This window comes from Bubalus kerabau, chromosome 2 (genome assembly GCF_029407905.1).
Source record: "Bubalus kerabau isolate K-KA32 ecotype Philippines breed swamp buffalo chromosome 2, PCC_UOA_SB_1v2, whole genome shotgun sequence".
Classification (NCBI taxonomy): domain Eukaryota; kingdom Metazoa; phylum Chordata; class Mammalia; order Artiodactyla; family Bovidae; genus Bubalus; species Bubalus kerabau.
Genome location: NC_073625.1, coordinates 141,536,406 through 141,553,245, shown reverse-complemented (window position 1 = coordinate 141,553,245; position 16,840 = coordinate 141,536,406). Strand labels below are relative to the sequence as shown.

The window sequence follows — 16,840 nt, the reverse complement described above, 5'->3', positions numbered from 1 at the left end:
TTCTGATTCTGAAACTACAGGAAGTGGAATTTAGTCATCTGGATTTTCAGAAACCCTCTGGATGATTTTGATTTTAGACTAAAGTCTAAGAACCACTACACTAGAGTTTAAGCTTAGGCTAGGACCTGTGTTTTATCTTTGTTTCCTTTTAGTCCTCTTATGGGATTAATTAGTGTTGAATAACTTCAACAACAAAAACAATGTCCCCAAAGTGCCTACATAATCTGTTAACTTGTCTGTATGTCTCAAATCACCATAAGTAACTGGAGATTCATTATTAGACAATCACAAGATTCACCAGAAGACCTCACATTTTGTATTTAGTCTTAGACCCATGCATGGCAAACAGCACAAGTGTACTTCTATTTAGGCTGTTTGTCTTGGTAATTGCTTTCACCATAATTATCTGGTTACCTACTAGCTGTGGTCTTATCCTGATGACTACTTCAGCCAGCAGGAAATTCTCTTTTGGCTATTTGGAAAGATCTGGAGGCTTTTGTTTTTGTTTTCAATAGGGTGTATTGAATTTCATCACATCCCGGTTTTGCCCCTGTTTTATTTTTCTCCTTAGTTTCCCTTCATCTTGCTGTGCTGTGCCCTCAGTCCTCTTATATCCTTTTCCCCTCTTTCATTCTTCTTGAACAAGATAATATTTAAGTTAATAAGCTAAGAACGTAATCCAGTGCTACTAATGGCTATTGTTGAAACTAGCCTTTTGGACACACAGGTACCAGTTTATATACAAATACAGTAATAACATTCTATTTATTCACTAGTGGTTTACCTACTGGTGAATATTCAGCTCATAAAAATACAATACATTTTCAAAATGGCAAAATTGTGGTATAATTATTTATAGCTGGTCAATTTCTGAGACTGGTTTAATGATAACTGATACCCTGGATTCCCATTTTCCACCACTTCTAGGTGTCTGAACCTCATGTGCACATCCTCCTCCAGTCAAGAGTCAATCTAGTTAACTCTTCTCTCAGGACAGGTGAATATTAATATTCTGAGTATATTAATAGTATCAGAGCCAGGAGTATGTCCATGTGGGAGCTGCATGGGATCACCAGTAGCAGGGAAGAAACATGAAGTGAAGTAGAATGGGCTTACAGCCTTGGTGGGGGCATAGCTCCATGAGCTATGTGTGGCCCTAAAAATACAACATTGCTGGACTTCCCTTCACTCTCTTTGATATGAGAATAAAGTTGTAGGATCATTGCATGAATTACTACTGGTTGAATAATTAAGCCACTCTCCGACCTTTCTTGTTCACAGTTTGTTATAAGTAAATGAAAAATCAATTCACTAACAAATGCTAACAGACTTTTAAGATGTCAGACCATGTACATGAATATTGCAGTTAAAATTTTTAATGACTATAAATGGATCATAGTTCTTATTCGCGTGTCACATCTTGTTCAATGAAAAAAGCTGAAGTGGGGGTGGGGAGGGCAGGTCTTGACTCTTGAAGTCACAGCCTAAAAGCTGAAATTGATCAAATTTCCCAAGACATTTTTTCATGGAATTACTTGACTTTTAGCTAACATTCTAATTCCAGTTCTAGAAATTGTACATGTGACATCTTTTATCTGCCTGTGGAATTCATGTGGTCTCTAGGTGAGCTTCTTAATTAGTTTCTCAAAAAAAAAAAAAAAAAAAAAATCAGTATTTTGGAGATGTATGTTTGGATTCAAATTATTTCATCTATGTGTATGTATATTTATGTAGACCTACCTTTATGTACCAAGAATGTTTAAATAAAGAGGGTTCGAGCTATCTTAAGTGATTAAAATTTTTTTCTCAAGTTTAATAGATCAATGATTTCCCAATACAGTCATAGAGGAAATTTGTTTGGGGAGACTGTGTGGCTTTTCTCCCTGCCTCACATATCCTGTGTTGGTGGTTTGAATAAGAAGAGAACCATTTTCCACTGTATTCTCATAGCTATATCCTTTAAATCTTGTGTCATGAGATCACCAATTAAAAAATCAAAAGGTATCTAGTAATTCTAAAAGTTTAGGAAGAGAAGTTTATATTTTAATTAGGGGCGAATTATAATAGTATAAGGGGGCTCTCAAACACAAACAGTTGAGCAGAAGCACTTAAACTCACTGGTTGGGAGATAAGTATTTAGGAAGACAGTGACTTTTCTCATACCACCACTGTGCAAAGGGATTTTATTTTGAAACTCCTGAATGCCTGAGGGTGCAATGGTTTATTTCAGAAAGGAGTGAAATCTTAAGGTTCCAAGGCAGAGCTGAGTTTCAGAAACCATTACTGTATATTTCACAATGCTTTTTGAAAGGGTTTTGATGGCAGTGACAAGAGGAAGGGGAAACAAGCATGGTAAAGTCATTTGGCTACTTTTGAAATCAAGGCCAGGAAGAAAACATTTTCTGGCTGTAAATCACTGACTTGTCCTACATTCTTTAAAGCATTTTATACAAATGACTTTAACAGTTTTAGGGGTCTTGCCTGGGGTTAAGAGACTGTTTGTCTGGTATACAGTTTGGTGATTAAAAAGTAGTACTTTATTGAGGTGGTAGCATTTCTGTTCACAGTCCATACTGTCAACTATTTGATATTTATCTGATGAGGAAGTTTTTGCCGTTAAGTCAGCCGTTAAGTGTCGTACAGAGTATATGCGTGTTGATTTTATGTGTTGCACGGACATGCATCTAAAAAAAAATAGTGCTTAAAATGTAACTGTAATTAAAGAACAGGAGAAAACAAAAAGCTATAAATAAAAGAAGAAGTTGTAAAGATTGCTAACATTTTGCTGAGTGATTATTGTGCCGTGCACTGCCCTAAGTGCTTTTGCATGAATTCAGTCAGTTCAGTTCAGTTGCTCAGTCGTGTCCAACTCTTTGCGACCCCATGAACTGCGGCACGCCAGGCCTCCCTGTCCATCACCGACTCCCGGAGTTCACTCAGACTCAAGTCCATTGAGTCGGTGATGCCATCCAGCCATCTCATCCTCTGTCGTCCCCTTCTCCTCCTGCCCTCAATCTTTCCCAGCATCAGGGTCTTTTCCAATAAGTCAGTTCTTCGCATGAGGTGGCCAAAGTATTGGAGTTTCAGCTTCAACATCAGTCCTTCCAATGAACACCCAGGACTGATCTCCTTTAGGCTTTAACCTTTAAACCCAGTCCGGTGGGGTAGGAACTGTGGTGGGTCAGACGGTAAAGAATCTGCCTATAATGCAGGAGACCCGGGTTCAATTCCTGGGTCAGGAAGTTCCCCTGCAGAAGGAAATGGCAACCCACTCCACTATTCTTGCCTGGAGAATTCCATGGACAGAGAAGGCTGGTGGACTACAGTCCATGGGATCACAAAGAGTTGGACACGACTGAGCGGCTAACACTTGATAAGTGAGGCTCAGAGAGGCTAAGTGAATTGTTCAAGGTTACAAAACCAGTGTGAATAGTGAGCTGGTAAATGAAACTAGACAGAGGGTGTGCTTGTAATGCCTGCTTATAGATCTGAGTTCATTGACCCTTGGATTTCAAGGATAGTACTCAGGCTAAGGGTAGAACAGTCGTTTACGATTTTTTTAAGTGAATCAATTAAAATAAAAATATATAGTAAATACCTAAATGTTTTAATGGCTATGGCAAAAATGCTAAAGCTGATAAGAAGGATGAATTTGGAAAGTGTCTTCGGTGATAGGTGAATGTATTCGATTGATTCATACTTAAAAATACCTTGGGGTCATGGAATTATCCTTTCTTATGCCATTATCATCCTTTGCTTTAACTGATGACCAGTGTGTGACAGTGTAAGAGACTGCTGTGCTATTTTGTACATATTTAGATTATCAGATAGATGGTTCAGAGCTTTGGCACGTTGTACGTGAAGTTTCAGTGACTCTAGTCATATGGAATGTTACATGGATATTGCAATCTTTTCTGCCCTTCTTCTTTGTGTTTTTCCTATGTGTGCAGACCTTTCGATGGGCACCCTGACATCCCTGTTCCTCCATGCTTTTCCTGAGAAGTAGTTTTAACAGTGGACTGTACAGTGAGGTGAAAGGTGTATTGTACTATATGTAAATACAGCACTGGGTGGCAGGGTCTGTGTGCTTCTGCCAAGAAAAGCGTTGTATTTTTCTTTGTTTTTGTTACAGCAGGGCAATTTTTATTGCCAGCAGCACAATACACATTAGGGGAAAGCAAATAAACAATACAGGGCACTTGGAGCCAGGAAGTCACATCTCAGACTCGAAACCCGGCTTTGGATTGACGTTTAGGATGTGGGTTGCTAAATAGGGGAGCCACCTATCAAACCGAAAGCCTGTAACCTGAGGTCGCAGTCTTCCAGGGAAACTATTTAGTCACAGAATCCTTGGAAGGGTGTCAGAAATTGATTTTGATGTTATGACAGTTAGTTTCCTTGTAATTAAATATTTAACTCAAACTATGTCTTAGGTAATTAATGATTGCCTTGCCTTTGATTGTTTGCCTTAGACATGCCATTAACATTTGTTGAATTTAATATTTTGAAAACTAACCTTTTGTTAATTGAATGCTTTACTCTGAAATAATCCAATTAAATTTTGTATGAGTATTCCTAGTAGTAGTAGTGCCTAGTTTTAAACATGGTCTATTTTTACCCCCTTCCTTATCAGAGATATGTCAAATTCAGTGGGTTTGGAGTATTTTAAAGGTTTCTTCTATGTCAAATTAATGGCGTGATACAGTAGCTTATTGAAAACAATAATCAAAATAAAAGTTTTAAACCCAAAGCTTTTTTAAAGCAGAAGAGGTAAACTCAGTTAAAAATTTACTTGCTTAAGCATGTATTAATAGTACATTCTTTTAAAGGCAAAAAAGGAAATTTTTTGCCCCACTTTGTTAGAATACTCTTATCTGCACAGCTTTAGTTTAGGAATTTGAGGCTTTGGGAATCATTAAATCTTTATAAAGATATTCATAGTGGTTTCCCTCCTTCCCAGCCCCTTGACTTATGCAACTGGAGAATTCCTTTTCATCCATTTCAGATCTAAGGCACGAGATACCAACTATTGAAGAGAAAATAGTCAAAATAATTCTCTTCAGTTTTGATAATATTTAAACATACCAGAGATTGTTTTGAATAATGTATATTTCTTCAGCTGTTAATATCTTACTCCTCCCTCTTTTAGGACCTGCTGAAGTTCCCATGATGTCACCCAATGGATCCATTCCTCCCATCCATGTGCCTCCAGGTTATATTTCACAGGTAAACCATTTAATAGACTTCTCTACTCACTGCTGGCCCTGTCACTTCAAAAGAATACATGGCTTCAAAAACTCATCCCGGGATTAATTTAGTTAGGATACTGCTCGAGTTGTGGGATGTTTTTGTTTTTGTTTGTTTGGGCTTTATATTTTTGTGTGTCTGCACTTGGGCACCACAAGGCCCTTCTTGATTCTTGCTGCTTGACTTGCCAGAAAGTCAGTTGGAGGCAAACACAGTAGGGTTAGGAGGCCTTCTTCCATCGAGGTGGGTTTCACCCTCAACCATCTGATGGTGGTTTCTTCATAAAGTCTACTGCCTAGAGACTTCTTTCCACTGTACCATGATTTGCTAGTTGTGGCAGAAGTATAGATTGAATTAGCAAAAATATTAAAGGAGACGTAGTTAACTTCAACAGAGTCCGTGCTCTGTTCTGGTGTCCTAATTTCTCTGTAATGTGGCACAACTTGGTCTTGGTGAATTATGAATATAATGTGAGAACTTGGCTGTACAAACAGCCAAATTTCTCTGAAATTGGGTTATTTAAGTTAAAAAAAAAAAAAAAAAAGAACGGTAGTTTAAAAAGAAGTGGCAATTTCAGAGGTATGTTGGAAGGGTTTTTTTAAAAAGATAAAGTTATACCTCTATACCTGGATAAGGTTTAAGGTCTTCAGGCTGCCTGGAACATGGATGTCTGGGTATAGTTGAGTTTTTGTCCTCTCTCCTTGGACAATACGAACTCCTCTCTGCACTACTTCCTCCCATGAATACCTAACTAACCAGGTCGCTCCACTTTTTATCTTTGTTTTTTGTTTTTTTTTTTTCTGATTATGAAGGCATCTTATATTCATTGGCAAAATCTCTGAAAAGACAGAGAAGCGTATAAAAAAAAATGTTTACCACCCACAGAAGACAATAATCTTTATGTTAACATTTTTTGGATTATAGTCTTCCAGATTTTTTTCTTTCTTTCTCTGTCTGCTTTTAAAGTTGATAAAAAATGTGTAATTTTCAGTTTTAATGATTTTGCTAGGGTGAAAAAATTGGCAGCTACATAGGAAAATTGCTGAAGTTCAGGCAGGAATCAAAGAAGATTTATCCTTCTCTGATGTAAAAATTCACCCTTTTCTTCACTTTCTAAGCCATTGTTTAGCCACTATAATTTCATTTTTTCCATCCCTACTTTTTTTATACAAGCCAATTTGACATCTGTTTTGTTTTTTGTTTTTTTTTTGAGTAGGCAGAATATTGGCCTGTCTTTGCTCTGTTCCAAATAAATCGTTTGTTTTACACAAGTCTTTGTAAATAAGGACCACTGAAAGGAGAAAAGGGTGCAGAGCAGGCCCTTGCACCGGGACCCAGGATGATGGATCACATTCACGTCACCAGTCAATTAACAGAAAAGAACAAGGAATGTAGAATTCTATTATGTCTCCCACTCATTTATTTTGAGGAAGTGTTTCATTCCTGTGAAACAGAGTACAGTTCTCACCATTGTGATGGTTGAAATAACACCTCCTTTTATGCTAAAGACCCATTTAAGGAATACCAGTTAAAAATTCTAGTGGAGGGAAGCTGTAATGTGCTTTTTCTTGCTAGTGGTGTTGCTGTGATTTTACTAACTGCCAAACATTTATTAGGTTTCATAGGGAAAATAGAGAATTTTAGACCATGGTGTATTTCTGATTCTGAAAAACTTTGATAGAAAATGTAAGTAGAAAGAGGAAAAGCAGAGCTATAAACTTACTTTCATAAAACTGATGATGGAAGTATAGTGAGACACTTTCTCAATTTAGAATTATGGCAGTGTATGCTCATACATATTGGATGAATAGTAAAAATGGAATAATTTGGATTCTGAATTGAAAAAGAGCAAGAATACTTCAATATAAAATAAAAATTTTAAAGAAAGTTGATGGAAATATTCAAAAAAAAAAAAAGAAAGAAAGAAAAAAAGCACAAGAAACAGCCTGTAAGGCATGTGTTCAGTTTCATTTAGATTGGGCTTTCTGATCAGAAGATGGGCCCAGAGTTAAGTGATCCTCTGTGGTAAGCATTATAATGTTAATAATATCAGACAGTGAAGTGTCTAAGTAAAAGAAATCATTATGGTGAAGAAAATTGAGAGCCTGAAGCACAAAGAAGATATACAGCATCTTCTTTAAGGCTGACCATATACAGACTTCAAAGAAATGAAGAGGGTTGGAGCCAAGTATAAAACATCTTCGACTTGTCAAGAAGCAGAATGTCTTTTTGTTATTCAGTTGTGAGGAGAAAGCATCACTTAAAAAAAAGAAAAAAAAAAATCCCCCTCCTGGCTAGACATACATAAGAATGTCCAATGACTAGTCTGTCACTATCCAGTACAATTTTACTTCTTAAGCCCACAGTCCTTTTCCTCAATTACATGTGGCTTCCTTGTTCAGATCTAGAGTTGGATGTACATTGCATAGAAGTAAAATCAAAGCTCTTTGGTTTATGAATTCTTCATATTCAACACTGCCCTCCTTTTGAGAATCGCCTTTACCTGTTGTCCTGTATTGCTACCACCTTAAACTTCTGTCCCCTGGCCTTTTCTCAACTATGTACTTGTGTGCCCACTGTTTCTCTCTTCTTCAAGAACTCAAGAGCCCTTCTTTGTCTGACAGTTCAGTCATTCTTCTATTCAAATGCCCCTCCTTATTGTGACCCTTTTAGAACCTCCAACACAGAGATGGTAGTTTTATTTTTTCAGCATCTTTGGTACTTTCTCCGCATCTCTGTCATGAAACACAACACATTTTATAACCATCCCCAAGAATCTTGGTGCCTCATTGGGATTATATCTGAGAATCTGGAGTTCTGCCTGGTATGTAGTAGGTACCTGATAAGTGCTTTTAAATGTAAGTGATTGGCCAAGCTGAAATAAAGTAAATATAGGATAGAGTAGAGTAATAAAACACCTGATAGCTGGGAAATTGACAAGCTCATAGTGATGTTTACCTACAAGGAATGAACAGCTCTGAATGTGGACTTAAGAGAGAGGAATGCAAAGATAATTTGGTAGAGGAAGAAATAGTGTCCTTAACAACAGCATGGGGACAACTGGTTATCCAAATGCAAAAAAATGAATTTGGACCTCTACCTCACATCATATACAAAAATTAACTCAAAATGGATTATGGATATAAGTGTAATAGCTAAAAGTACATAGCTCTAGGAGTAAAATTTTATAACCTTGGAGTAGGCAATGGATTCTTAGATACAACACCAAAAGCACAATAGATAAATTTGACTTCATCTAGATTAAGACTTTTTATGCTTTCAGGGTCTTCGTCAATAAAATGAAAAGAGAGCTCATAAATTGGGAGAAAATATATGCAAATCATATATTTTAGAAGAGACATGTAAAACTACCGCACAATTGGCACTCATCTCACACACTAGTAAAGTAATGCTCAAAATTCTCCAAGCCAGGCTTCAGCAATATGTGAACCGTGAACTTCCTGATGTTCAAGCTGGTTTTAGGAGAGGTAGAGGAACCAGAGATCAAATTGCCAATATCCTCTGGATCATGGAAAAAGCAAGAAAATTCCAGAAAAACATCTATTTCTGCTTTATTGACTATGCCAAAGCCTTTGACTGTGTGGATCACAATAAACTGTGGAAAATTCTGAAAGAGATGGGAATACCAGACCACCTGATCTGCCTCTTGAGAAATCTGTATGCAGGTCAGGAAGCAACAGTTAGAACTGGACACGGAACAACAGACTGGTTCTAAATAGGAAAAGGAGTACGTCAAGGCTGTATATTGTCACCCTGCTTATTTAACTTATATGCAGAGTACATCATGAGAAATGCTGGACTGGAAGAAACACAAGCTGGAATCAAGATTGCCGGGAGAAATATCAATAACCTCAGGTATGCAGATGATACCACCCTTATGGCAGAAAGTGAAGAGGAACTCAAAAGCCTCTTGATGAAAGTGAAAGTGGAGAGTGAAAAAGTTGGCTTAAAGCTCAACATTCAGAAAATGAAGATCATGGCATCTGGTCCCATCACTTCATGGGAAATAGATGGGGAAACAGTGGAAACAGTGTCAGACTTAATTTTTTGGGGCTCCAAAATCACTGCAGATGGTGACTGAAGCCATGAAATTAAAAGACGCTTACTCCTTGGAAGGAAAGTTATGACCAACCTAGATAGCATATTCAAAAGCAGAGACATTACTTTGCCAACAAAGGTCCGTCTAGTCAAGGCTATGGTTTTTCCAGTGGTCATGTATGGATGTGAGAGTTGGACTGTGAAGAAGGCTGAGTGCTGAAGAATTGATGCTTTTGAAGTGTGGTGTTGGAGAAGACTCTTGAGAGTCCCTTGGACTCAAGGAGATCCAACCAGTCCATCCTGAAGGAGATCAGCCCTGGGATTTCTTTGGAAGGAATGCTGCTAAAGCTGAAACTCCAATACCTTGGCCACCTCATGCGAAGAGTTGACTCATTGGAAAAGACTCTCATGCTGGGAGGGATTGGGGGCAGGAGGAAAAGGGGACGACAGAGGATGAGATGGTTGGATGGCATCACTGACTCGATGGATGTGAGTCTGAGTGAACTCCAGGAGTTGGTGATGGACAGGGAGGCCTGGAGTGCTGCGATTCATGGGGTCGCAAAGAGGCGGACACGACTGAGCAACTGATCTGATCTGTACCTAGATTATGCCAGGAAATCTTACAGCTCAAGAATAAAAAAATAAAAACCCCAGTTTAAATATAGACAAAGGATCAGAACAGACGTTTCTCCGAAAGCACTGTACAGGTGGCCAAGCAGTGCATTGAAAGATGGTGGACACCAGTAACCATCAGGGAAATGCAGATCCAAACCACAGTGCAATACGCTTCACACACACTGCGATGTCTTTAGTCTGAGAGACAAGTAATAACAAGTGTTGGTAAGAATGTGGAACACTTGGAACCCTCACACACTGCCTGTAATAATGTAAAATAGTACAGCTACTTTGGAAGATATTCTGGCATTTCCTCAAACGGTTACATATAGAGTTACTATTGTTGTTGTTGTTCAGTTGCTAAGTTGTGTCTTGACTCTTTGCGACCCCATGGACTGTAGCATGCCAGGTTTCTCTGTCCCTCACCATCTCCCAGAGTTTGCTCAAACTCATGTCTATTGAGTCAGTGATGCCATCCAACCGTCTCATCAGAGTTACCATATGACTCAGTTGTTCTACTCCTAGGTAGATATCCAAGAGGAGAGAAAGCATATATTTATACACAAAAAAGCTTATGTATGAATGTTCATCGGAGAAGGCAATGGCACCCCACTCCAGTACTCTTGCCTGGAAAATCCCATGGACGGAGGAGCCTGGTAGGCTGCAGTCCGTGGGATCACTACGAGTCAGATACAACTAAGCAACTTCACCTTCACTTTTCACTTTCATGCATTGGAGAAGGAAATGGCAACCCACTCCAGTGTTCTTGCCTGGAGAATCCCAGGGACAGGGGAGCCTGGTGGGCTGCCGTCTATGGGGTCGCACAGAGTCGAACACAACTGAAGCGACTTAGCAGCAGCAACAGCATGAATGTTCATAGCAGCATTTTTCATAACCCCAAAGTGAAAATAACCCAGATGTCCAACACCTTATGCATGGATCAACACAATGTGATATATCCGTACAATGGACTGTTGTTCAGCCATAAGAAGGGATGAAGTACTGATGCACGCTAAGACATGGATGAACCTTGAAATATTATGCTAAGTGAAAAAAGCCAGACAGAAAAGCCATATACAGCATCATTCCGCTTATGTATAATGTACACAATAGGCAAATCCATAGACACTGATAATAAATTCGTTGTTGCCAGGAGCTGGGGAAGAGAGTATTAGGGAGTTCCTGCTAATGGGTATGGCATTCTTTTTGGGATCATGATGATGTTCTGGAAATAAATAATGGTAATGGTCACTCAACTCTGAATATACTAAAAACCAGCTGAATCAGACACTTTAAAAGAATGGATTGGTGGTATGTAAATTAAATCTCAAAGCTGTTACAAAAGGGAGGGGGGAGATAGTGACTAGTCCTAATTGCTAATCAGCAAACAATGGTACAGCTGGGAAAAATGGCCCAGCCTGTGTTGCTGCCTGGGTTGATGATGGTAATAATACTATGTACACTCTGTTCAATGCTTTATTTGCATCTCTAGTTTTCACCATCCTAACTTTACATATGAAGAAGCTAAGACCCTGAGTTGAATCAGGATTGCAACACAGGCATTTCTGAATTTACTGACTGTTTTGCCGCTATGATATCATCTCAAAGTTAGCGACAGAACCTCCCTTGATGGATACACAGTTTACCCTTCAATAACGATGTGGAGAACTGTACCGATTCAGTTACACTTGGATTTTTTTCAATACTAGATACTCAGGACTACACAATCTGTGGTTGGTTGACACTATGAATGATGATATGGATAAGGGGAACTGATTTTAAATTATTTGTGGACTTTTGACTGTGAGCAGGGTCAGTGCCCCTAACACCCACCTTGTTTAAGGATTAACTCTGTTTGCTTCACGTTACATTGCTTTCTGACAATGTGAGCGTGGATGTGTGGCATGTCTACTCGTGCATCTCCAATACTGAAACACCAGCTACTCACGTATGAGATGGTCCATTATTGTAAGGAAACTGAAGAGGGAGGCAAGTAAAGGATGAAAGATGTGTTAGAGATGTTACAGTAGGCACTCTAAACTGAGTCAATGGAGAAATTCTTGGTTGTAAAATTCATTCCATAGTTTAGTACCTAAAAGTGCTTTGAAGATTGATTGGTAAACTTGATCAAACTGACAAAATACTGATGTCAGTAATGAGCAGATGGTCTTAAAGAAAGAGACATTTGGAGCTGAAGAGACAGCTCTGCTCCGGTGCACAGTCAACAGCACAGCCTGTATTTGCTTAGGTTGAGAAGGACTGAACCTGTGGTCCTTAGAGGTCATGTAGACGAGGGCAGGAGGACAGTGGGGTCTTGTCTGAGATATTAGGCTTATTTCTGTTGTCAGGTGTGTGTGTGTGTGTGTGTTTTGTGCTTTACTTTCTGGTGGAAGCCTGGGGGAGCTTTGAGGAAATTATAATCTGACCCTTAAAACTTGAGGGAAAATAGAGGCTAAGAAAAAAATTTTTTCCCACATCTATGAGGAAGTGAATTTATGTGAGAGAGAATTTAGTCTTATCACACTCATTATTATTTCCATTATGGGAAAGCATTTGTTAGTGTGATTAGGGTTGAAACTATGGGAAAATCGAGTGAACTGGGAAGATCATGGACATTACTTGAAAGGACCTGTCTTTGTATTCTACCATGGCTACTTCCCATGTGACTTTTATCAGTTCTTTCACCACAAAGGCGAATACCTACCTGATGTGGTAGAGGGAAGAATTAAGAGAAATGCTATGTGAAGTGTGCAGTCCACACTGGGCAGTTCACTAAGTGGTAGTTATTAGAATGAAGAAGCCTGTTAAAGCAATTTCAATGAAAGTTTGGCAGAATTTGCCTTCCCCAATACATATTGAGATCACGCCATATGAAGCAAATTTTTCCTTTCATTGTATACTTGCCCCGGTTTTTCTTAAATTTTTTAACCTCATCATTAACTTTTGAAGAATTTATATATAAAAATTTCTTAAGCAGATGCCATGAGTTTAATTTTCCATGCTTCCATAGTAATTTATGAAACATTTTCAAAAGTTAATAGGGGAAAATTTCATGTAGACCCCCAAATGTAAAAAGCATATGAAGAGAAAAAAGTGAAACATTCAAGTTAATGATCCATCATTTGAGAAACCATGCTTCTTTTTCCAGATTAATTGGTAGAACCTAAAAACTTTAAAGAGTAGTCAAAATAAGTATTTCTGTTGTTATAGCAGAAGTACATACTTTACCTCCTTCCATTGTTTTGAGGATTAGTTAATGGGTAGTTACCTGTTGAAATTATATATATTCCATTTCTCTTGACTGAAGGGAGACAAGAAATCCATTTAAAAACACGTTTAAAGTTTGGTTTGGTTGGTCATTCTCCAATAAGGCTTGTTTCCAGAGTTGGCCTGAAATCAGCGTCCTTTGGAGAAACAGTGGGGTCTATTAGTTGGAAGCCATGGAATGCTTTCCCCCATATTGTTCAGCCAAATCTGAGCTATTAACATTTAGCCTCAACTGCTTCCATTTGGTAAGTACGACCTGGTGTTAGACTAATGCCCTCCTTCATCTTCAACACAGTAAAAATGATGATCAGAACGGAACATGAGGCATTGATTGCCCTGTACCTGGGCAGACAAGGAATCAGACCCACTTGGCCACCAATAATAAGAAAATTGATATCTCTTTTAAGACTTTAAGTCTTCAGAAGCATTGATTTTTCTATTGGAAGTTAGGAAAGTGTCTCACAGTCAACAATGTGTGCATGGGTGCTGGGAGCTTCTGTGGAAAAGAGCAGAGGACTTACGTATCCCTTCTGTTTTAGTTGCTATCATCAGCAGATTTACAATAACTTTAGTTTTTATTTTATGCCTTATTTTGTTTGAGGAGTGATTACAGACAAGGTTGGCAATGCTGAATTAAAAGAGATGTACCCTCTGCTCCAAGCATTGTGCAAGTTTCCGCCTTCTGAGTCCTCTGTCTCCTTGTTCTGCATTTTCTCTTAGATTTCTTTCCTTTGTTTCTGAGATCCCGGTATTGTGACCTAATAGAACGCAGGATTATTCGGAGATGAAATGTGAGCCCAGGTAGGGTTCTGCATCCAGCTCCCTGTGTGACTTTAGGACTATTTTAAATAAGTTATTTGTTTGGGTGTTTTACTTGTTTGTTTACTTGACCTTTGTTGGTCTTCCTCCCTTGTAGCATTTAAATGCCTCAAGACCAGTGACCTCTGTGTCATGTTCATCACCGTATCTTCAGTTCCTTGAAAGGTGTCAAGCACATGTTCAGCATCTATCAAAATTTGTCTGACTTTTGGAGTCATTTTTATCTTTGGGAGGGAGGAGGTCAAAGGAAGATGTTTGAGGATCTCTGAGATTGTTTTCTCATCTAAAATTAGGTGATTCTCCTTTACTGTTTATACTGCTCCTTAAGAGACCAAGAGAACATATAAGTTTCCATAAGCAGTCACAACAATAGTGGAGCACGCTTTTGGGAAATTTAGCGTTCTATTGAGTAGGATGCTATTCTTCACTTCTATAGAAAAATGATAGTGATTTGATAGTTGATTTTCATGATAATGATATTGAGAAGACATCACATCTGCAAATGACTTCTAAATCATTAAAAGGATTAAATTATGTACATTAAATTATATTTGATTTTATTACATGATTATTGTATGGCTTATCTCAGGATATTAAATATAATGCCCTGTGCTATACAGTAGAACCTTGTTTATTATTAATATCTTAAAGGCAACTCAGTTTGGCACAAATTAAAGCATGAGGTTACTACTTACTGTTTATCTGCTGACAAATATTCTGTTCCTCAAAACATATAGTCTGATACAACTATTTGTTCCATTTTATTCATTGAAACTCTATGGTTATAACTCTTCTCACTTGTCCAGGGTTCTTACAAATACTAGGAGTGCTAGATTTGATTTTTGATCTTCAAATGTGGTGGAACTTTTTGGTCTTGGGTGGCAATATACAGTAAAATATGATAGAAAAGACACAACACTTCCAGTCCCAGTAGTTGGGCGTGAATCTTGTCACCCACTTAGCTGGCCTTAGGTTAATTGCTCCTGAAGATTCTTCATCTAGAATTTAGGACTGTGATGTTGCCCACGTCAGAGGATCTTCTGAGGGTTATGTGAATTATGTGCTGAGCGCTTTATACATTATTACGTTGCTTAGTTCTCTTTAAATAGGGGCCCCTCTACCCCTCAAGCTGGGGATAGCTGCCCCTCAAGCTGGGGTAGCTGAGGTTTGATAAGATGGAGCTGGCACCAGCTGAGGACCCAACCCCAGTTCTGTGGTTCATAAGATAGGTTTCAAACTTTGCTGGGCTTCCTTAATGTGGAAGGACTTAATCAGTTAGTGCCATTGTCCCCTCAACTACAGCATTACATGCTTTACTGAAGTAGTTGGATTAAAAGAGATGCCGCTGTAGATGTACTTGCTTCCCTCCTCCTCTTCAGTCATCAATGATTTTAGTTATAAATCATTTATAGATAACCTAGTTGTGCTCTTTTTTTCCAGATTAAAGATGTATGTACATGTGAGGGGTTTCTCTGTATAGAAAAGTGTTGGTATACATAAGGCTAGTAGAGTGAGGCTTGCCATTTATGAGATTATCTCCTTATACTGTTCACCTCTGGACAAGCCTCTCTGTAAGAGTCATGCTCCACAACACTGAAGACTAGCGCCACTTCAGTACCTTCAACTTGGGATTCCCTCCTACAGCAACCTTGGATGTTTTATCTGGATCTAACCATTGATGCATTGGTCTGTACCTTAGCCGTTGCTTGAAGTTGGCATGTACATTAAAAATTATTCACCAATGGAAAATTTAAAGTTTCCAGATATAAGTGAGTGTGTGGGTAAAATGTTTGGGGAATTGTTATTCATTCATGAATCACCTTGTTACTTAAAATCTTGAGTTTGGTTACCTGTGAAGCATATTAAATTGGTTGTTTACTTAACCGTTGGCAAGAACTCTTTCAGAAAAGTGGAATTTTCAAGGAACTTTTTTATTCACTCTCAATTCAAAGAAGATATTGATTATCTGCATCTACTCTGCAGGATAATCCTTTGATATTATATAAAGGGCTTTTACAAACCTAGAAATATCACCGAAAATTTATTTTTCCATTCTGCTACAAAAACAACCATGCTGAGTGGCAAAAGGAGCTGGTCCTAAACCTAGAGGGTTTATCGTCTCAGAGCGTTCACGATAATGGAACACTGGAAAGAGCAGATAGTATTTCATCAGTGTTTGGCTGTAACAGATGTGAAGAGAAAGGAGATTGAGAAGTAATTTGATGTTGTCAACCACAGTCGTGATCATTAAATTTGAAAATGCAGAAAAGTCAGGAGATTTGGGAAATACATTGAATCCTGCCATGTTTTGAAGTCAAATAACTTCATCTATAAGATAGTATCACTGCTTGGCTCCTGCAAATCTTTGGTTGCCCTTTGAATATTCCTTTATCCTAATTTTCGCTTTCTTCTAAGGCGCTTGGTGATTATGGTAGGAGTTTCATCCATAGCATCAGAAAAGGGCTTGGGCTAGGGAGAGTGCAGTCCTTACATGTCAAGTCTCTAACCTCCATGAAGAACAAACTTGCTTTTCCTCTTTTGTTATGTTTACTGTATTAGAAAATGTAGAGTGAGGAGTCAGTGCAAAAAAGGAAGGGTGAAAAATAACGCTTTTTGTTACTGGTTGGTGATGAATAAAATAAAACCACTCAGCTGCCTTTGGATTTGAAGTAGAACTTACACGAGAAATGTGTAAATTTTCTGTGTCTTTCTTATAGTAAAATCGTACTTATTTAAAACGAGTGTCAGGGATAACAGATGTGGAGTTAATTGAGTTTAGATTATCTAAAATTTTTGAGTATGATGTCAGGTATTTACCTGAGTTATGGGGAGA

General features: G+C 38.3%; 1 protein-coding gene across 24 annotated transcripts in view; it reads left to right on the top strand.

Moving 5' to 3' along the window:
- Window positions 1-16,840, top strand: part of FNDC3B (fibronectin type III domain containing 3B) — a 353,923-nt gene that overhangs the window by 179,835 nt on the left and 157,248 nt on the right. For all 24 annotated transcript variants that reach the window (XR_008710578.1, XM_055569054.1, XM_055569058.1 and 21 more), the window contains one exon: window positions 5,150-5,226. Coding sequence is in view for 23 of the 24 variants with exons in the window: in XM_055569054.1 (XP_055425029.1) it covers window positions 5,150-5,226 (77 nt within the window). In the remaining variant the exon portion in view is untranslated. The remainder of the gene's footprint in view (window positions 1-5,149; window positions 5,227-16,840) is intronic.